Raw genomic sequence first — 22,286 nt, 5'->3', positions numbered from 1 at the left:
ATATGTACATGTGTGAGTGTGTGTGTGTGGAAACAAAGGGGGGGGGGGGGGGGGCTACTCAAACAGTGATGGTACGTAATCTAAAAAGGGGCGTGTGAGCCTACAAGCAAAGATGGCGGAGTCTATTGACCCGCGACAAGATAGCTGAGAGGTGGCTACGTGTAACCACTGGGACGGCGCACAATGTGGGTTGGGACAATAGATTACGCGACCACGTGTCTGAGAGGTTCACCCAAAATCAGTGAATCTAACTATGTGTGTGCGAGTTAGTAGGAAGAGAGGGAGAGAGAGAGAGAGAGAGAGAGAGAGAGAGAGAGAGAGAGAGAGAGAGATATAGAGAGAGAGAGAGAGAGAGAGAGATATAGAGAGAGAGAGAGAGAGAGAGAGATATAGAGAGAGAGAGAGAGAGGAGCTCTGAGTGCGTGCTCAGCGCTGCAGTGAGAACGTGAGGAACAGCTGATCACTCGTAAACTCTGCGGTCGGATTCTGAACCGACCGGTCACGCTTGTGCGGTGATAGTTGCGGTTCTAGATCTCACTCACAGAGCCGATTTAAAGAACAGAGAATAAAACCAAAAACAAAATAAAATAATCCCCAAAACAAAACACATCTTCATCACTGCGGTGAGATGCGAGTATTGCTCTCCTATCACCCCGAAACTCGGTCGGCGAGACGAGGCTTCGCCACCGTGGTTTTGGTCTTTGAAATGATAAAATCACAACCTCCACATCCACTATTTCCAGTATTTCCATGTATGGAAATACTCTGGTGGTCAAATGTCCCATATGGAATATTAATGGAATCCATTCAAACCTCTTTATTGGAGAATAGCTCACTGTAATAACTCTCCATAATAGTATTGTCATGTTAATATGAATGTAGCGAGTGACATGTCGTACTCTACTGTGTCCTCGTCCTCTGCTGCTCTGGTTCTGACTAAAGAGAGCCACTAAACCTGCAGTCAGGGACACCGTGATGCAACTTCTCTCTTCAAAGGTGCAATGTGTAAGATGTATCCACGTGCTGGCCAGATCTAACATGTTGCACCTTTAAATAGTCTTCTAAATACACGAGCCGACTCTTCTGTGTCACCGCTACTCTGTTGGCAAGCCAAATGAATAAGTAATGCTGTCACTTTACTTGGCAAACTGCTGCTGAAATGTCCTTGAGGAAGAGCACGTAAACCTCATTAACCCCAACCGTAACCCCACCTGCTCCAGTGAATGGGCTCACTGCAACCTGCACCAGGCTGGGGTTGTCCATGGCAGCTCCCAGGTGGGGATCTTAGAGAGGGCATCATTTACAAAGATGGTAATATGACTTCTGTTGACGTTCCCTGGTTAAATATAGGTATATAAATAGATGTACTGTTGTCCAAAGTGGATGTGTAGCTTGCTGGGACTCACTGAGAGAGCGCATGAATGTAGAATGAAACAGGAATAAAACAAGGCTGACAGCGCTTTGAACACAACACGCAGCTGCTTTACGCTCCTCGCCTGTCAGAGTCAAAGACAATAAATCAAACGGAACCTTCGGTGTTTGCGGTGCACCATGTAATTATTTACACACTTTCACTGCCAAGTCGTTTTTTGATTTAACTGCAGGGAGACGGACTGGATTAAATCCAGCAGTCATTGTACCGGGATGCAAAATGATAAACAGTCTCCACCTGTCGAGAGAACACGAGCAGACAAATATGCATGAAATCAATCCAGTGCTGGGACGCAGTTAAAAAACAACAAATCTTAAATCAAACTAATAATGCTAATTAAAAATGAGTATGAAACAAATGATTATTTACTGTTCGTCAAGGATTCACATGCAAGTAAAGTGATGATTTTGTTGCTGGTAAGATGACCTGTTGAATAAAAAGACAGCTTCTTCTCCTCAGTAAACTCAGCTGCTGTCATCTTTGGTTGACCAAAAAGCCCAATCAAATCATTTAAATCACCTCCCGTGGGCTGAACAAATGCTACGAGGCGAAGAAGTTTGATGTTACACTCAAAGCAAACACACATGTTACAGAAAATAAGTATTAAAATATATAGCCACATGTAAATAGCTCATGAAGTTCATGTCAATTATGGAAAAATTACTGATGTCTCCATAATGTCAAATATAAAGCAGGTTGCAGTTCAGTAACTTCCCTCATACATTGAATCACACTCCTGGAGCGTCTATGGGATCACCTACGAATGTCCACTTAATGCAATGTTTCATGCATGTATGCATTTTCAAAATAAACTTCCGTCTTAAACACCTTGGTTAGGTTTAGGAGAAGATCCTGGTTATGTTTCACGGGAAAAATAAATCAACATTGACGAACAGCGGTCTCCTGGGTGAAAGTCCAGTGTTTTTGGACCCGCACATCCACCTCGTCCTCTTCCAGATGTGGAGTTTGTCGGCCTTCATAGTTCCTGGTTCATAAATACGTGGATTATATATGAATTGATTTGTCAGAAATAAACAATCTACAGAACATTACTTTTTGTAGGAAGAGCTAAGAACGGTGTGGAAGAACAGTCTGCTGCAGTTTGTTCTCTCACAAGTTATTCATTTACTGTTTTGAGTGTCCGTGCAATCGAAGACAATTTGAAACGAAATAATCATCAAGAATTTAACAAAAATGGAACAACGTAATTGCAATTCCTGTTGCCAGTCACCTAGCAACAGGTGACCTCAACCAGAATGTGAGAAGCGTAATCGTCCTTCACAAGGAGCTCTTGAAGACCGGCCTCTCGCACCTCAACGCACGCTCTGAATAAAAGATCTTTTCTCTTCTTTATTCTTCTTCTCATTACTTGCTGATTTCATATTGAGCTGTTCTTTTATTCATGTCCTTATGATTGCTGAAGACATCTCATTTTAGACTTTATTTTTGTTTTAGGAAAAACAATGGCCGACTTTTGTGAAGGGACGCATCAAATCAGAACTCAGCTGTACATACACCATTTATCTATATATACATGCATAATATACAAAAACCGGAACAGATACAGAAAAGGTGCTGTTTGTGCCGAGGGAGGAAGCGATGTGTTTTTTATCTGGAGTTCTCCTGAGGTCAGTGAGTGTGTGTTTTACTGTGTATACCAGTCCGATCTATCACAATGACACATCTAGTTTCCCATAGTTTAAAACATGTAATGTTGACAACGAGTTGAAAGGAAACCTGGTTGTTTAACAGGCGTCTTCTCATCAGCAGTAACTGAACAGGACTCAGACAGCAGGTCTCAGCTGTGTACCTCCCCTCTTCCTTTTGCTCTCCTCGGGAGAGGAACTCCCGTTTGGAGGGGAAATGATGGAGACCTACGTTTGATCGGATCCCAATGTGAACAAGATCCGATCTCTAAGCGTACGGACTTAGAAAATGAACGCGTCCTGGCCTGATGGGATTACAAAAGAAAAAAGTGTAACCACGTTTTTTGTGTGGATGATTTCATGACTTGTTTTTCTTTCTACCAAAAATCTGATGAAAACCATTAGGCACTAAAACCAGAATCAAATGAAATGGTATGAACGAAGCCTGTGATGCTGTCCACTGCAACAAACCGAGGTGGAGATAAAACCTGCAGCCTCTCAGTCCTCACGGCACTCAGTCTGACAGACGCGGCCTTAAAAGCATATTAACCCTGTCTGGCAGTGAGTTTAATGGATGAATCCCGAGCCTCTCCACCTGCTCCACTGTACTTCTCTCTGTAGGGGAGCTTCCGCTAAAAGCCTCATTTGTAAACCGCGCTTGTTGCTCTTTGGTTTGTCAGCACGCAGCCTCTTCCTGGATGTAACACCGAGAGACGAGGGTGTTGATGAGTCGACCCGGCAGCTCAGCCCGTCTCTCGGTTTGATTAGCGCTACAGCTGTTGCTGCTGTTGTCGTCGGTGTCGGCAGCAAATCCCTCACTAATTTGGAAAATCACAGAAGTTTGCTGCTCGTTCGCTCAGCCGGCGGTTAGACTCGCACCCACATCCTTTAGATAGACGAGACGAGAAAAGACAGTCTCCTCCCGTCTTCACCCAGAGACGTTTACCTCTGCTGCTTACTATGCTCATTATCTTTGTCATGCAGTAGTGAGCTGTCGGACCCCTCCAGGTTTGAGACATGTATTACCTTTTACTAAAGACAGTGTTGCAGCTTATATTGACTCTGGAAGCAGTGTGACCAACAGTCTGTACACAGTTTGTTTTCACAGTCATCATCTCTCAGCCTCATAGTGTTTTCCTTTCAGTCACATTGTGCATCTGCCAAGATATGCTGAACATGTTTTTGTTGCCAACCAAAGTGACGTGTAATTCATGACATGCCAGCTATTTTTCTTTCCCCACAATGCCTCAGTGAGTGAAATGGTCATGTAAAGTCCGCAGGGAACAAATACGCTCTTTCTGTTATTGTGTATTGTGAGCTTGTCTTTATTCAGCGCTCCAATGTCGAGGTGAAGCGTCAACCAATCATGTGTTTCTGTTTCATCCTGTTCTGTTGTAGCTAAAGAAAGGTGCTGTTAGCCAGTTCCCAGTGTATTTAACAGTATCAGTATGTCAACGAGCATTTTAAATGCTATACTTACCAATTCTGCAGCTGGCCACGCTTGGCCGTTTTGTTGCTTTTTTGACACTTAAAGTTTGCTGCCTTAAATCAATGTGCTCTAGTATACGTTGGACCAAATATCTGAAGTCTCTCTCGATAGGTTTCAGGGGTTACTCTACAAAACTGTACAACAGCACATCGGCTGCAAATCGAGACCAGTGAAAAAAAGCTAGGCGCTTGGCAACATATCATCATGCAGATGATAACACAGTTTGACTTCTCTGAAAGTAACAATCTCCTGCTAGCAACATTAGCATCCTATCGTTACAGCACCACAGGGAGTCATGGAGTCGTAAATACCTAGCCGACCACCGTGGAACGTGCAACGCAACACCCTCCTTTTTCAGCAGCAGTGTGAATACGCTCAACCCTCATGGTATCACAGAAACACGTTTCCTGGTTGTGACACGTGTTAAAATCATGGAAAGAATGCTGATGGACAGTCAATGAAGATCATTTTGTGATTGTGAACACAACAATTAAACACATCCAGGTGAAAATGCAAAGGTCAGAGCTGATGTAGTGTAAACAGTGATAACAAATACTGATGATGTGTGAGAGGAGAAGTGGACGGGACTTCAAATCACAAGAAGAGTTTTCATTATTGTGAAGTTATGTTCTCCTGAACCTAACAGAGTGGTTTTGTTGCCTAAACATTAAAGAGTGTCCGTTTCTGTGGTTTGCGGTTGACAAAATAACTAAACCGAGGCATTCAAATTCAAACTCATCTCAAGTTACAAGTTGGTTTTTTGTTTTACTATACAAGCAGGACACGGTTTATTTGTCCAGCCGTGACAGACATTTGATAAAGTGGTACTTTATAGATGACAGCCTAACTTCTGAGACCGTATCTGATATTTGCATATGTGTGTGTGTGTGTGTGTGTGTTGCAGAGCCCTACAGCCCGGCGGTGTGGGTGATGATGTTTGTGATGTGCCTGTCGGTGGTGGCTGTCACCGTCTTCATCTTTGAGTTCTTCAGCCCCGTGGGATACAATCGCAGCCTGCAGAGCGCCAAGAGTAAGAGACGCCAATCAACCCACTGCCACGGCATCATTTCACAGCATTATTACCAACTTCTCACTTCATCAGTTATGTAAGCGGGGGGGGGGGGGGGGGCTGATTTGAGGAGGGCGTTTGCTCAAATTATGCAAAACGTCCCGCTTTTATTCCCCACTGTCGAAACAATCACTCCACACCCACGCTTGTTTATTTATAATAAAAACAACAGCGACGGCGCGGTGGTGGTTTGATTTTTGACATTTTTACAGTACTTGTCAATTCATCGTTTGTTCCAAACCGTTTACTGGCTGCGGCATTCATTTTTAATAATCATTCGGAAATGTTATTCATTACTTTATTATAAACTGACACAAGTGGAATCATTCAGACCCGGAGTGACAGGTAGGTGTGTGTAGTCGCTTCTAGTGTCTTCTGTGCTAAAACACCTTTGCTTCTGTCCCTCTTCATTCTGAAACACGCTCCATTCCTCGTTACCTAATGCTCTGATGCTATAAAACTTCCAACAACAGTATGTGGAAAGTGGTTGAAAAGTCCACTAACCAGCTGTTAGGAACTGAAGAAGCCCATACGCACCCTCACTGCTCTTCTTACCAGCAGAGATCTAGACTCACTGGATTCAGACGCTATAAGTTTGCCGTCGGTCGCCTATTCCAGCCGGCATTCTGAAAGGGCACCGTCGCTGCATCTTGGTCTCAGCGCTGCCCAAGAAGATTGTGATTGGTTAACAGAAATACAATACAATACAGACCTTTCTTCAGTGCAGATTAATGCCCATGATTTTGGAATGTTAACCAATTGGCTTGGTCTTGCATATTAACTGTACCATCGTTCTCATTATCTAACTTCAGATGTGACGCGACCTAGCTTAATATCCACCTGCTAGTTTCTGTCAAAGTGTCCGCAATCTCCTAAAATCCTGATTTCTATCTCTCAGAGTCAGGTGGATCCAAGTTCACCATCGGGAAGTCCGTCTGGCTGCTCTGGGCGCTGGTCTTCAACAACTCTGTGCCTGTGGAGAATCCCAGAGGAACCACCAGCAAGATCATGGTGAGTCACTCCACCTGACTCATGACTGGCTGAGCTGTTGATTGTCTGATCACGTGATTGTTTCATTTAAACACATCGCACAACATTGAACCACACCAGAGATTGATTCAAACAGAGCTAAACAGCTGTTGTATGTAAGCTAGATGTCTAATAACGACGCTGTTAATCAAATGTGAAATTATTAATTAAGTACATTTTTGCAGAGACTCACCACATTACGGGCAATGTCCAATGGGCAGAATTAGTCGTTAATTAAGTATGTATGCAGTATAAATTAAAATTGTATTAACAGGTAAAATGTTATACAACATCGCTACATCTACAAGTTTATCTTGACGTTAACATTTCTGGAACCCTCTCACGCCGCGTTCCAAGAGTCAAGATTTTTTAAATTAGCTCCGCCCCCTCGTCCTCTTGGCGCCCATGTAAACCAATTTGTCTGTTTCCACAGGACGAGCGGCAGCACAGTGCTGCATGACCGGCTCGCTATCTTCAGACATAGTTTTGCCGTCTGGTCTATTATCGCCACGAGTCGTGAGCAAATCAAGCACACACACTTTAAATAGCGGCACGCTTATTTCATCATTTATCAGAATCAGATCATTTTTATAGTTTATAGAAGAGTTTAAAAAACACGGTAGATTAACACAGATACTGTATCTATGAACACATTTGAGGAACTTGTACTTTGATTGTATGATTATTCACCTTTTATTTATTATTATTTATTATACTTTATTATTATTATACTATATATATATAGTATGATAATAATATATATATATATATATATATATATATATATATATATATATATATATATATGCGTGCCCCCATTTAAAAATGAAAATACATTTGTGGATTTTACGAGCCAGTGCAATCAGGTTGAGACTTCATTCACTTGTTTCACAGCAGTGGTATTTTTAATACCTGCTGTTACTCTATGTTCCCACGACATGAAGAGAAAAATCAGTTCAAAACTTGCCCCCCCTCTCTCTGCAGAGCAAAGAGCCACAGGAAGCGAGGAACTCAGGGTGTCTTTTTTCTTCTGCTGTCACAAGTGCTTTCCACAACAACCCCAATCATCACAGGAGCTCATTAGCTGCTCAATGGGCTTTACAAAAGGGGGTCAGAGGAGAGGTTCTCAGCTATTTTTCTCTGGAAATGTTGTAGTCTTTAGTTAAACTGGTTTGCTTTACGCACCTTGTGGCAGGAGTCGGTTTGATGGGCTGCAGCGTTTTTATTTTATACCACTTCCAACTATCATTTCACACAGCCGCAACTAATCACAAGCAACACAAAAGATAAAAAGTCATCTTTAATTGAAAGCTTGTGCTCAAAATGGCTTTCATTTAATTGTGAATTTCTCTTGCATAAGCCAGTTCAGGGTCATCACTGTCCATCCCAGCATGCTCTCTATCGATGAATGACAACCATGTATAATTGATGTCATACATTAAAGGTTCTAATAGGTTCTACATCAGCCGAGGGCCCAAGAACCTCACCAGGAAGTCATTGTTCGTGAGGAGTCCATCCTTCAACCGCCCTGTTAGGACGAATCCTCCATCTGAAGCGTCCTCCAGCAATCACATCCACTAAGATTACTTCTTTTTAAATTACGCCTCTGTTGCCAGAGCGGAGACTGTGCATTGTTCATTGTGTTCATTAAGAAAATTATGCAAATTAACTTTTGGCACAAACACAGAGCACTGTGGAAGCAAACAGCCCCGTCCATCACCGACTGCAAGTGCAAAGTTAGAGCGGAGACTAATCCACGTCTCTCACTTGATCCTGGCTGAATGTCAACAGTGCAGCATCTTGCAGCAATAAAAGCCAACACTTCTGCACAGCTCAAAGTCTTCACACCAACTCCTTAAATGACCATTCAAAGGATCGTTTTTATGTGCTACAGTAATTTGGGTCAACTGGTGTTATCAAGTAGTGGGAATTGTACTTAAATCTGTTACTTAAGAGGCAATACTACCATGAAAATACTCCATTGTAGGTAAATGTCCTGTTCTAGAAACGTTACTTTGGTGCAGGTGTATTATCTGCAAAGCTTTTGCAGCAAAATACCAAGTAACTACAGCTGTTAGGTAAATGTAGTGGAAGTATCAAATTGCATAAAAGGTAAATGCTCATACAGAGTTCCTCAAATGTGTACTTAAATAAAGTCTGTGTTAATTCACTGTGTTTTTCATTATTCATGTATATGACTGTGCCGGACATAATAAGATATAATGTCAGGCTCCAGTAAGAGATTTCCAACTTGTCACTTTATCATTATGATAACTTTAAGTTCAAGTAAGAAAAGGACACTTTCTTTTCTCGGAGGCTCAAGAGTCATGCTGATAAATACTACTCAACCCTCCAGGCAAGACACCGCACCAGCTGCGGGTTCAGCAATGAAATGCCAAGAAGGGAAAAAAAAGTGTCACTGAAATCTTAAAATACTTCCACACCTGTCAGACTGAGCCCTCCTTGGTCTTCCTCCTCCAGGTGCTGGTGTGGGCCTTCTTCGCTGTCATCTTCCTGGCCTCCTACACTGCCAACCTGGCTGCCTTCATGATCCAGGAGGAATACATCGACACGGTGTCAGGGCTGTCGGATAAGAAGGTATACCGTCTGGGAGGGATGGGGTTAATGGATGGATGTGCGTACGATACGTGAATACTGTACGTTTACATAACCTGAAGTTAGTTTCTAAAAGTAAACAAACAGGTGAGAGAGAGCGAGAACGAAAAATTTGATCATCCTACAAATGTGGTTTTGTTTCTCGTCTATCTCCACAACAGGTGGGCAACTTCAGAATAGCTTGAGTTAACAGAAAGAAGTGAAATACTCCCTCTTCTTCACTTTCTCAGTGCAGTTTCAGCAGAACCCACACAATCCTGCTGCTCTGACACTTTAAAACATCATCTCTTTCATCAGTCTCCCCCCTCAGCTGCTCAGGAAAGTGTGGCAGAGTTCAAAGTGAAGACGTCGACTCTTTGCAGAAGTTCACCCTGCTCCTCCTCCACCTCTTCCCATCTACCTCTCTTTAACTTCCTTCTACGGCTTTACTCTTTCTCGTCTTCTTCTCGTGCGTAGTTCCAGCAGCCGACGGAGCAGTACCCGCCGCTGCGTTTCGGAACGGTGCCGAACGGCAGCACAGAGGAGAACATCCGCTCCAACTACCCCAACATGCACCAGTACATGATCCGGAACAACCAGAAGGGTGTGGAGGAGGCCATTGAAAACCTCAAGTCTGGGTAAATATCCCACGAAATGTTTTCGTATGTCGTCCTCGTAATCTTGAACGAGGACGTAGAAAGAATGCAAAAGCCCACACAGGGCGGACGGGAGGGGAGGTGGATGGGTCCAACAGACAGCGACCTTTTAACCAGGAGACATTGAGAAGTCAATGTTGATGTTTTTGTCACGTGACTTGCGTACTTCCGCAACGGCACTTCCGTGGTTATTTTACCCCAAACTATCATCCTTTCAGAGACCAAACTAAGTAGTTGTGTTGCCGAAACCTAACTGAGTTTTCTGTGATGAAGGAAGTTTATTTTAACAAAGTTTGAATGAATGTAACGAGCGGAAATTGACACATTTTGCTGGCTATCGGAGGAAAATGCACAACAAATGAGGAGTAACTTTTCGCAGGATATCATACGAACCGATGTAAGAGGATGCGTTTGACGAGTTGGGATGAGAACGCGTTGGAAAGTTCTGTGATTTTGGAACCAACCGTCCATCCCGACCTCCTCCCTACGCTCACTTTATTACGCTTTGACTTTGACGCGCTGCCGTATTTGATGAGTTGGGGGTGAAAACAGAAATACAGTCCTTTCCAATCAGGAAGGCAAACAGCAGAATGGAGTTACAAGGAGACACTGAGTCTTGTTACCAATAATAACCTTCTACTGTTGAACTCTTTTCCTGCTTCATTCCTGCTGTAATCCACAAGTCAAAGCTGCACATCTGTTGCAACACCTCTTACTTTAAACAGAAACCACCCATCCTCCTCTGCTTTTGTAGATAGATACAGTATATTTTTGTATTGTTAACACGAGGCTGCCGTCCCCGCCTCGTTTCAAATACAGGACCCGTTTGTCTTTCTTAACCTGTTAGCTTGTTGCTCTTCCTCGCCTCAGGAGCCCCAGCTGGCTGTTGTAACCTGTGCAACCCCATCAGGATCACGGCTCCCAAACGTTGCTCGCAGCAACCGCAGTGCAGGGGGGAAATCCCGCCGCCTCAGCACTGCCTGCCGTTCAGGCAGCTCTTGTCTTCAAGAGGGAGGTTTATTATCTGCCTGGGGGGGGGGGGCCGCAAAGTACACTTGCCATAAAATATACACATGCTCATCTTGTTTGGAGGTGGGAGGGAGGGGGAGGAGGCGGCGGGGGAGTGATGCTACCAGATGCAGATGAGGGTTCAAATGTTTAATGAGACAAGCAAACACACACTTTGAGACAAGCAGCGTCCGCAGTCCTTAGCAGATTTGACGTACCGTGTTATTAAAACTCCCATGATGCATTCCTTTTCATCATCCATACTCGTACGCCTTGTCTCTCTTACATCATCATCTAGCTCTGTCTGTCTCTCCCTTCAGTCTTTTTACCATCTCTCTCATGATTCACCGTTTATCTGTCTCCTCTCTCTGCCTCGCTCCATTATTTACGGAGGAAACGTTATTTACGGAGGAAACGTTATTTACGGAGGAAACGTTATTTACGGAGGAAACGTTATTTACGGAGGAAACGTTATTTACGGAGGAAACGTTATTTTCGGAGGAAACATTTGAACAGTGCATGCCGTCAAAGCAAAGCGGCATGACAATTCCTGTATAACATCACCCCTCCATCTCTGTCTCGTCTTTCTTCCTCCTCTTCTGACTCCCTCTTTCTCCCCCTTATCCCATTTTCTGCCTTTTTCCAACTCCCTTGATTACTCCTTTTGCTTCTGCTTTTCGCTTCCTTTCCTCCTCCCTCCCTCCCTCCCTCCCTTTTCTTGTCACCCACCTCCCTCATATCTCTCCTTGCCTTCACCTCTGTACTATCTCCCATCCTCCAGTGCAGTCATCCTCTCCTCCTCCTCCTCCTCCATTTCCTGGAAGACTTGGGTAGTACTGTGCAGCTTCCGAAGTGTGAATATAAATCAATGTGAAGTCGAAGAGCAGGTGAAGTTACAAATCCATCATCAGATGCTGTGATATCCATCATCAGTCTGAGCCGAGCTGTTACATTAAATCCATAATTACATGAAGTGTTTCAGCTCTCTTGTATTGTGCATCCAATTTTCCTCATCAATGCGTTTTCTGCCTTTTCTTCAGTGAGGGATGTGAGAGTAGTTTCTTATTTTTTAATTAGTTAGTTAATTGGTTTCGTCTAAAGAATGTCAGAAAATAGCAGAATATGTTGAAATCGTTATTTATTATTTATTTATATTAAAGGTCCCCATTATATAGAAAGATAGATTTGTATTATTTTGTTATTTTTATAAAGCAGATCGAGGTGCTGTATAAAACTGTGAATGTTCAAAGGCTCAATCAGAGAAATGCACACAGACAGTATTCAGTGGCTGCTGTGAGGTTGTGACGTCACAAACTATTCAGTCACGAGTAGAAGTGGAGCTTATGTTTGTGCAGCTGACACACAGTGAGTCCTAGTGAGGTCAAAGGATTTGTGTTATTTGTATGAGAAAAAAGTTAACATTAAAGCCCAATTATTTTTGCACCGCAGACCGGTTTAATATACTGATATTCTTGCGTAGCGGCCGTTTGGGCGGGGGAACGCTGGAAAAGTGTTGTGTGGTTCGTTACCTCAAAGCTTCATTCTTAACATTCCAGTGATTGTTATTAGTAACGTTGGCTGAATGTCCATAAAGCAACTTTTTCGTGCGGGCGCTCCGAGGGCTTCAGGTTGCAAATCTCTGAGCTTTTTAGAAAGGCGCTGCACCTCACAGCCAGTGTTTTTCTGCCATGAAGAAATGATATGTATTTTTTAAAGGTATGTGCAATAGTCCACCTTCCACGTTCTCTCTGTCGCTCTGGCTCTCTCAAACAGAGACACACAGCAAGCGCTACAGTCCGTCCTCGTCTCTGTAATTGTCCCAGTCTTCAGGCCAAATTCACCTGTATAAACGCTCTAGTGGCTCGGTGCACTTTGTGATGTGTGGCGGTTATAGCCACACTGCACTTATAGCCTCTTATGTTGTATGTTTATAATCAGGTTTTTTTTTTATTCATACATTTTTGCCGTGTCCTTGCGTCCTGTTCGCAAATACTTTGCGGCCCTTGTGCCGGTCCACGTCCCGGTGGTTGGGGACTGATGCATCACTTTTAAGTGTGCTTTGATGTTACGCATTTGGAGCAAAATTTATTTCAATAAACACATACTTGATTGTTCCACATACCATCTTGGAATAATGCAACTGATTTCCTTTTCATTGCGTATAACAGACAACATTAAGTTATGTAACATTAAGTGCAGTGCTCTCGAAAGACGATGAGAGTGAGAAGAGTGAGAATCTCGCCTTACTTGCATCACATGTAATTGAGGCTGCTGCAGGAGGAGAATTGACGTCTCTGCCTCCACTATGATGAAAAGCTCGAGCAATTGTTGACTGTTTGTGCAAAAAAAGTCTCTCTGCCTTCTTTTTAGTGTCATTGTCTCAGCAGAGCTTTATCCATCATCTCTTGTCATTTTCTTCACCAGTTGCACTTTCTCTGTCGTCATTTAGCTCCAGGTCAGTGAGTTCCATCTCTCGGGTGTAATTTACCTCCTTCCTTCGTTCCCTGCAGGAAACTGGATGCCTTCATTTATGACGCCGCGGTGCTGAACTATATGGCCAGAAAGGACGAGGGCTGCAAGGTAAGATACAGATCTCTGCCATTTCACCGCTCTGCACGCTCATACGCGGTGGCAGCTATTGTTGATGTCCCTGTGCCCTGCAGCTACAATGTGCTACAAAACCACAAGATCTTCAGCATGCGTGTGGCCTCGACTTTAGGAAAGAACAACTGCAACAGAAGCACAACAGGCATGCCAGAAGGCACTTTAAGAAGAGCTACATCTGCATTAAATAAATTAAACACACCAAAGCATTTATACGTGTCCCTCGCTGCCTGTAGCTTGTTAATATTGTCATTTTTGGACCATGCTCGTGTTGATTTATTTATAAGTTTGCATTTGATGCGGCTCCCACAGCGAGAATGAAAGTACTGCCTGGTGATCGTTTGTAATAAGGTCTGTGGGAGGCCTGAGCTCCCAGCGGCCTCACACAACAGCTACTGCTGCAGTAATTATTACAACCGATGTGGATCTATATTAATCCCTCCACTGAAAACAATATCCTGCTCTCAAACTCTGGGATTTTTCGGAGACGTCGATATTAGAAATCAGCCAACTGTTTTGCATTAATGCGACAATAAGCAAATAACATTGCAGCAGAAATTAAGCCAATTTGTATTTCCTATGAGCCTTTCTCGGTTCCTGTTCTCGCATCTTAGTCCCGCCCACGGGAGGTGCAAGTGGAAGAGGCGAGGAAGACACACAAGGAGTTAAGGCAACAGACATTTAACAAAACGAGACATCGGAGACGTCATTCAACGTCAATTAAATAAGACATGTTGCACAGCTGCATCAGCTGTTAATCTCACGCACCTTTTATAAGTCACAGGAGCTGAACAGACTCCCGCAAAGGATACAGGATCTCGCACTCCTCGGGATTCACGTGTTTGTATGTGTACGCTTGGATGCTTATGTGTTCATGTGTTACTTCACAAGGTGATGACCATCGGCTCTGGTAAGGTGTTTGCCACTACGGGCTACGGCATCGCCCTGCACAAGAACTCCCGCTGGAAGCGGCCGCTGGACCTGGCTCTGCTGCAGCTGGTTGGAGACGGTAAGACAGAAGGGCGCTGGGAAGGATGAGGACGGGGGATGAAGCATTTGAGTCGCAAGAAATTGAAAGAGCAGCAAATCTGAAATATTTTTAGGAAACTGCTGCGTGGGAAGATTGTCCAGTTATTAGGTCAAAGCAAGTACAACGATGTGGTTCAGGAAAGAGGAAGGTTTCACTACTGGAAATAATCGTTTTAGTTGTGGTTAACAAAATAACTTTTAGAGCAGTTTGCAGTGTGACAATGCTGGATTGTTCTTCCCTGCTGCCTCCTCATCAGCAAGAGAACAGCTGGGACATCTTGTGATCCCGCAGTTAATGAATGCCCCTCTTTCAGTCATCATTGTGATTTTATTATATTGTCAAACGTGAAGGTTGAGGGCACCTTTAACACACCCAACATTTCCACGTTGCCTCGTACAATAGTCTGCATGAAGTAAGATCTGGAATCCACCCAAGACCACAAAAGCTCAGACCGAGTCATGACCAAGAGCCGACCAGTGTGAGTCCCCCTGAATGACCCGCTGCCGATACCGTGTGGAATATGCAAACCACAGACAGTTCAATCCATCTGAAAAATACATATCCCAAAAAAACCAACACAGAAAACAAATATAGATTCTTCCTCATTCACCTCTTGTATTGCCATATATACTGAATGTGTGTGTGTGTGTGTGTGTGTGTGTGTGTGTGTGTGTGTGTGTGTGTGTGTGTGTGTGTGTGTGTGTGTGTGTGTGTGTGTGTGTGTATAAGAGTACCCTGAGAAATGTCTCAAATAATCAAAAAGGCATTGCAGAGGTTATTTTTATGTGTGGGCATTCTCCATTGCTTTTTATGAACAACCACAAGATGTCCACAAATAAATCAGACAATGAAAAATGGATTCAATGAAATCCTTGCAGTTGTGGTCTATACCAGTCTTCTGAGTCTTCTTTGTCTTAGAGACGAGACCGAGTGAAAATGTGGTCGATTCCACGACCAAGACCTCAGAAAGTGGTCTTGAGACCGATCTCTAGTACTGTAACACTGCCTTTCTACATCGAGTGTGTTTGAACATGCTGGTCTTCTGTTGCAGTGAATAAAACTGAATGCAAATTATGAATAATTGTCATGTGATCAGGTATAAAGCTATTTGAGATTGATTGTAAGTGATGATACAGACACAGTTTGAGATGAGGAAGAGAGACAGAGCGGGAGATCTGAGGAAGAGGAAAGAAGTTATGAGGGGTGGAGGGGTAAGGATGTGTGTGTGTGTGGGGGGGGGGGGGGGGGGGGCTGAGGGTCAGGGAAGAAATGAAAGACACGAAGGTTTGAAGAGTGATGAGAGAGATCAATACAGGAAGGTCAAAGGGAGGAAGAGCAGAAAGGAAGAGGAAGAGATGTGTGATCTCTGTTAAAGCTGTCAGATGACACACACACACACACACACACTCTCTCTGTGTTCAAACACTCACACATCACACATCCTCTGTGATTATACACACACACACATATACACAGCCTGACTCTCTCTGAATATATTTCAGAATTTTGTTTTTGTACACGTCACCCTCGATTAGACAGATGGCACGTTTCTGCCCCGACCTTTTCCTCTTCTGTTCCTAAAGCTGTGAGATATTTATAAGATCTCCTCCGAGGTCTTCTGTTTCACCGGCACACCTCAGCTTTCACACCGTCGTCTGACTTGTTTTAATCTCTCTCTCTCTCTCTCTCTCTCTCTCTCTCTCTCTCTCTTGATCTTTAAATGTTGCTCTACAATTCAAAGGTTTTATTGTTTGATTGTTCAATTGTGGTATTTCTTTAGCTAAGGTATGAGGTGCAGCGTTACTGGTAGTAATTCTGCATCAATGAAGGGATTTAGTGCTGCAGTCTATCACTCGAGGTGAGAAGAAGAAGATGTTGAAATGAAGAATGCTAAGGAGGCAGAAGTCTGTGCAATAAACATTCTGAAGTGATAAAGCTTCCACAGCCATGGACAACAACTCTTCCACAGTCGTCTTCTTCTTCTTCTTTGGGGTTTTACGGCAGCTGTAATCCGTAATGTTGCATTGCTGCCACCTTCTGGAACTACTTTATGGAACTCCAAGTTGCAAGTTCTAATCTTGTGTTGTTTTCTCACAGTGCAGGCTCTTTACTCGCTCTTCTACCTATTTGCACTGATCCTCACAGCAATCGTCCTTCCCACATCCCCCACATCTCCTGACCACTCTCCATACTGCAGCAACATGTCCGTATTCCTGACGGCATGAACATCTGAGAGACGCTGTCTCTCGTGGCCTCATCCTCTAACACACGGACTCATGATGTACTTCTTCTGGCCATTCAGCTTTGAAAGTCAAACACACCGACTTACTGTCCTCCTCCTCCCTTTCTCTGAATCTCGTCAGCCTTCGTGACTCACAGAACACCTGTGAAATGACTCAGCTTCTACAGACAGCAGCACGCTGCTCACCACTCCGTTCTGTTCCGAGTCAGGTAATCTCTGTAAAGACGGAGCCTCAGAGCTTAGATACACACTCAATGATAACAATTCCACTTCTTCTAATCCTGACTGAGCGCACAACTCCAACTTTTGCTTGAACAAACCACGTGTCGCATCTTAAAGATCCTGTCTACTTTGGCCACAAATCTCATCGCAACAAAATACAAATCATTCCTCGTTGACTGGAATCACTTGAGTAACTACTTCTCTCTTTTATTGTCCCCTCCTATCCTCATTTCTGATTTCTAGTGCAGATGTGTAGAACACGTTGCAGTAGTGTCTTCAGCAGTCCTAATACCCGTCCAGTTGGAAGTGTAACCGAGGCTTAAGTCGCTTCCTATCCCCCTCCTGGCCCGCCCTATTGTGACTGAACCACTGCATGGAAGTTAGGTAAAGCAGCAATATAAAATATAAAAAGATAAGCAACTATTAATGACTCTTCCCACGAGGATGAATTATATGCTCTACCTAGCCAACAGCATCCGGTCACACAAAAGAAGAGGAAGAGACTACTGGGCACTTTCCTTTTCCTCTTCAGATTACCAATGACCACAATGACACACTCATTTCATATCTTATTTATTAATTAAAGAAATAAATCAGCTAATTGACGGGTTCCTATCCGCGCAGCTGGCCTGACTCAGCCCTATAACAGTGATCGCTGTATGGAATCTGTGCTTGTGTGTAAAGCTGAAGGGAACCTTTGAACATGAGGCTTTTTGAAGTCCTTCCTTTCTAACCAGCCGCTAAGACATCATGAAGATTCACGATCCGCAGCACATGCACTATGGCCCTCAGCGGGTCCTGTAATTGTTCTGCATATTACCTCTCTTTGTGCGAGCTTCTTTTGAAAGCAAATGATTGGTCGGTCACCAAATTGTCTCCTCCGGGTAGCAATTTATCCCGACAGCAATTAGCGAGCTCGAGAGTGGAGATGGAGGACGCCTCAGTGCCGGCAGTGACAGCGGCTCCCGGGGGCAGCGGACACTAGAGGCTGACTGCACGTGGAACATGAACATGTTCACACTGGAAACTGTGAAATTGACGGCTATTTCTTTATTATTAGATGAGACATTTGATAGAGTAGATAGAGTTACCAAACTCTTGTAAGTAAACTTACTGTTTTCATTTGTTGTTGATTTCAACCTCCTCTGTTTGTCTGTCTGTCATATTCAGGATAATGTGCATTTGAACTGTATTCATTCTGTACAGCTCTGATGCTCACCGTTCTGCTGCTCTGAAGAGAAATACTGTTCTCATTCTATTATACGATTGCTTTGACTTTATCAAGGTTTGTGTCCGTTGCAGACAGTGATCGGTGGACTCATGAGCAGACACAGAGCGTAGAGTAAATGAAGTAAAAGAAGTTGAGGAGGAGTACACAGGGGAGTCGGAGGGTAATACACCTGGAGACACAAGGAAACGGGGAAAGTTCTGGTAAATCAAACAGCACGAAACTCTGATTGCACCAAACAGAGAACGACAAACTACCACTGCGGTCGCAAAATCGATCTGGCGGAGAGCGAGTGAAGAGCCGAGGTTTGTTGATGAGTAGAAGAGTTGCAGGTGTGCAGATTGGAACAGGTGAATCAGCTTGGCGGCAATCAGCGAGCCTGTTGACTCCACAACACACACACACACACACACAGAAACTGGAGGCAGAGTTGTGGCCCTGACTATATCAGTGTTAAGCTACTGGGGAGTTAGAAGAGGAGATGTCACGCATCATACAGCTTCACATCATCTGGATACAGATTCGCAGTAAAACATGGTCGGTACTCGCCGAGAGGCTCACTCTCTGCAAACGATCACGGAACATGAGTTTAATTGATTTGTTTGAGGCATCGGCAGGGAGGGTGTCATAGTGCAACGGTTTGTATGATGTCTTACAAAAAGGTTAATTCTCATTTGAAAACTCATTTCATGCGTTTTCCTATGAAAGTTGAGCAACACCCGTTACACGCATGCGGTCTTTTCAAAAGAAACTTCCGTCTTCACAGGAAACAGCTTAGTTAGGTTTAGGCAACAAAACTGCTCAGATAGGTTGAGGAAAATATTGTGCTTTGAGTTTGAATAATACAGAAGTGGCGTTACTAAAGTCCGACAGGTACATGACCAATAAATTAACACACTGGGCACGAAAAGCGGTCTCCTGGGTGAAGGACCGGTGTTTGATCCAACTCCACAGATAGAAAGAGGAGCAGACTAGAAGCGGAATTTATTAGTGAGGGGAAAAAAGATGAGTTCAGAGCAGTGGTGAGTAGGAATTGCCTTTGTTCTTGTACTGATGGAATTTACCATGTGATGCATTACAGTACAGGGAACAATGATTTTAGCAGGCTTTCATTTGTGATTTGCTAAGACATCTTTTGGAAACACATTTAACAGTAATAGCTGATATAGTAGCTACTGCCTGTTGACCCAACCACTTCTCATAATTGTCACAGACTGATGCTTGGTCAGGACCCCATACAGGACCCCGTAGACAACAAAAGTACTTGGTTAGGTTTAGTAAAAGATCAGGCTTTGGGTTAGAGAAAGTATGATACGTAACTTCAGTTACAGTCTTTATGTAACTTACTTACGTAACTTACGTTTACCTTTGACACGAACAGCTGCCTCCTGAGTAAAAGTCCGGGCTCAGTTGTTACCTCATTTTAGTTACTCCGCCTCGGTCACGTTTGTGAGGTAAGTTAAGTATTTCATGTGATAAATGACTGAGTCATTTTCCAAACAAACTACAGCGGTCTCCTGGGGGAAAGTCTGGATTGACCCATCCATCCACCCTGCCCTCCCTACGCTGACTTTGTCGCTCTTTACTTTAAGTCACCTGACTTCCAAAGCGGTTGCTCTGAGCATCTCGTACTGCTGCATACAGCAGCTAAAGGGTGTGTGTCAGTATCAGTCACAGAGGGGCCTGCCGGTATTAGACGCTCTGGGAATGGTTGAACCTTCTTGGAGCACTACCTACTGCTTATCAGCTAAATCATAGAGAAGAGGCTCGAGCAGAAGCACGGCCGTTCTTTTAATAAAGTAAACCTTTTAAAGATGAGTCTTTGTGTCTCCAACAGACTTTCAAAATAAACTACCTTCAACGTGACACTGCACAGGACCGAGCTGCAGGGATATGTTACAACTGCTGACTTTGCACCTGGACTGAAATCCCACAGCAGCGCGCATCCAAAGTTCGCCTCCGCTCCACTTTTCCTTTGTGTCATTCACATTGATTCATGCTGACTGAGCAAGGCCAATAAAAAAAACACCTCGCAAACAAAAGAATGATGAAAGAAAATGTGAACGTGAACAGCTTTTGGCACTCAGGATGGAACATACCGTAGCAGCAGAGCACACCCTCGGGACATTGATGTCATTTCTTCTTCTCATTCTTTCGTGTTCAGATGGCTTTGAGTCTTCAGAGGCCAAGGTGTTGATTCTAATTGCATAGACTGGGAATAGAGTTTGCAGATATTGCTCTGAACCTGCAATTTTCTTTTTATGTTTCGTTTAGTTCCACAGTGAAACAAAATCCACAGATCATGTGGGATCAAAATCTACAAACAAATAAACTAATCCAAAAACAGGCACTAGAAACGGAATTACCCATTCAAGCCTGACACAGGGTGCTGCTTTACTTTCTAATATACTCTGGCATAGAATCTGTTTTAAATACAGACGCAACAAAGACCTTTAAAACATTAACGATGCCACTGACGCCTCATTTGTATCTGAGTAAAACTGATTTCACCCTGTTTGACTCCCGTCCCCTCCTGGTGTATACGTTGTTGGGAGAAGAGAAGGGATAATAAAAGATGAATTAGATGGTTGTAAAAGTTGAGATTGTTCTGGCAGTTGGACAAAATGTTCTGGCACTGGCTTGTTGATAGCTCCAAGTGCCTTGCAGAAGTACCCTTCACAAGTTTATTATTACTATAGATCCATCTCCTTAGAGATTAGTTGTACTTCTCCCCCCCCAGCCCACCCTGTAGGCCTGCACTGTCTCTCAGGCTGGTTGCCCAATCATCAATATCTGTGCTTCTACAGGTCGGCTGACCAAAGCTACTTTCACAAAGCAATTTATTTTAGAGACAAACAAAGCGTGCAATGACACGCCGTTAGGAACGACTGCAGCGCGTATAATTTACTTCTGTCACAACAACTTTAAATGACTTGCTGTCTTTTCTCTCCTCTCCCTGCAAAGTTCACTTTTGCTTTGTTTACAGTGCTGAATACTGCTGCGGCTCAGAAAAGTTATCAAATCTAAATATGACAGAAATTGAACAACTTTGAAATATGACAGGACAAGACCAGAGCAATTTATGTAACAAGCTCGCTCCTATCATACAGAAAACAAAGCATGCATCCAATCATTACTTATATTGTGTTTTTGCTTGATACAAAATATTTGGAATTGATATTATACAACTGAAAAGGAGATGACACTTGCAAGTGAGGCACCATTTCTGTGATTGTTTCCTTTTTCGCAGATGTCATTCTTTTAACATCAGGCTCTGACCTCATACGTGAGGGTGCTTCTGGCCAAGCGTTCTGGACATTAGATTAAAAGTATGTTTCTATCGTTGTCTAGTCAGGCCCATACACAAAATAACCAACATTTTTCTATTGAGGCTTTTAGGGGGTTTGTATTTGGCACAATGAAAGAGATAAAAAATGACTGCAGTGAGACATAAAATAAGCAAAAAAGGAGAAAGAAATGTAATACAAAGAGACAAAGATGCCACCAAGACACACTTTAAAAACACAGACACAAATTGACCACAAAGAGACACAAAAAAAACAAAGAGACACAAAATGATCACAGAAATACACAAAATAACTAAAAAGAGACACATAAAAACTGCAAAGAAATGCAAAAAACAACAAAAAGAGGCTCCAAGCTTGTGTCTCGCTCCAATAGGAGAGGTGGTGGGTCTTCTTGCATGACTGTGCCCGGGGACCCGGGGGCCCATTGTCTCAAAATCTGCCCATAATGACGCTTTGCTCTGTGACAACACCAATGCACGGGGACAGGGGACGGGGTAAGAAGCTCAAGCAGAGTTCATAAGCTGCTCTTCAGCTCTGGAAGGAGCCAGTTGAGGTTCTTCTGGACTCTGGGTAGCATTGAGATTGATTGAGATTTGTATAGAACTGATTGAAATGAAATTGTTCCTAAATCCTGCTACGTTGTCGAAAATGAACAGAATAAAACATTCATTTAAATTGAAGTTGTGGCTGCCTCCCCCTGGTCAGCAGGTCTGCTTTTCACATTTGTG

General features: G+C 43.5%; 1 protein-coding gene across 1 annotated transcript in view; it reads left to right on the top strand.

The window, feature by feature from the left end:
* grin2da (glutamate receptor, ionotropic, N-methyl D-aspartate 2D, a) overlaps positions 1–22,286 on the top strand; it is a 116,932-nt gene that overhangs the window by 84,244 nt on the left and 10,402 nt on the right. Inside the window, 6 exon segments of the mRNA XM_076112746.1 lie at positions 5,472–5,597; positions 6,535–6,647; positions 9,147–9,263; positions 9,738–9,898; positions 13,435–13,504; positions 14,420–14,537. Coding sequence (XP_075968861.1) covers positions 5,472–5,597; positions 6,535–6,647; positions 9,147–9,263; positions 9,738–9,898; positions 13,435–13,504; positions 14,420–14,537 — 705 coding nt within the window.

The sequence above is a fragment of the Anarhichas minor genome, unplaced genomic scaffold (assembly GCF_050575085.1).
Source record: "Anarhichas minor isolate MPS153535 unplaced genomic scaffold, ASM5057508v1 ptg000051l, whole genome shotgun sequence".
NCBI lineage: Eukaryota > Metazoa > Chordata > Actinopteri > Perciformes > Anarhichadidae > Anarhichas > Anarhichas minor.
Note: the sequence above shows the minus strand (reverse complement) of the source record. Positions and strands in the feature narration are given on the sequence as shown.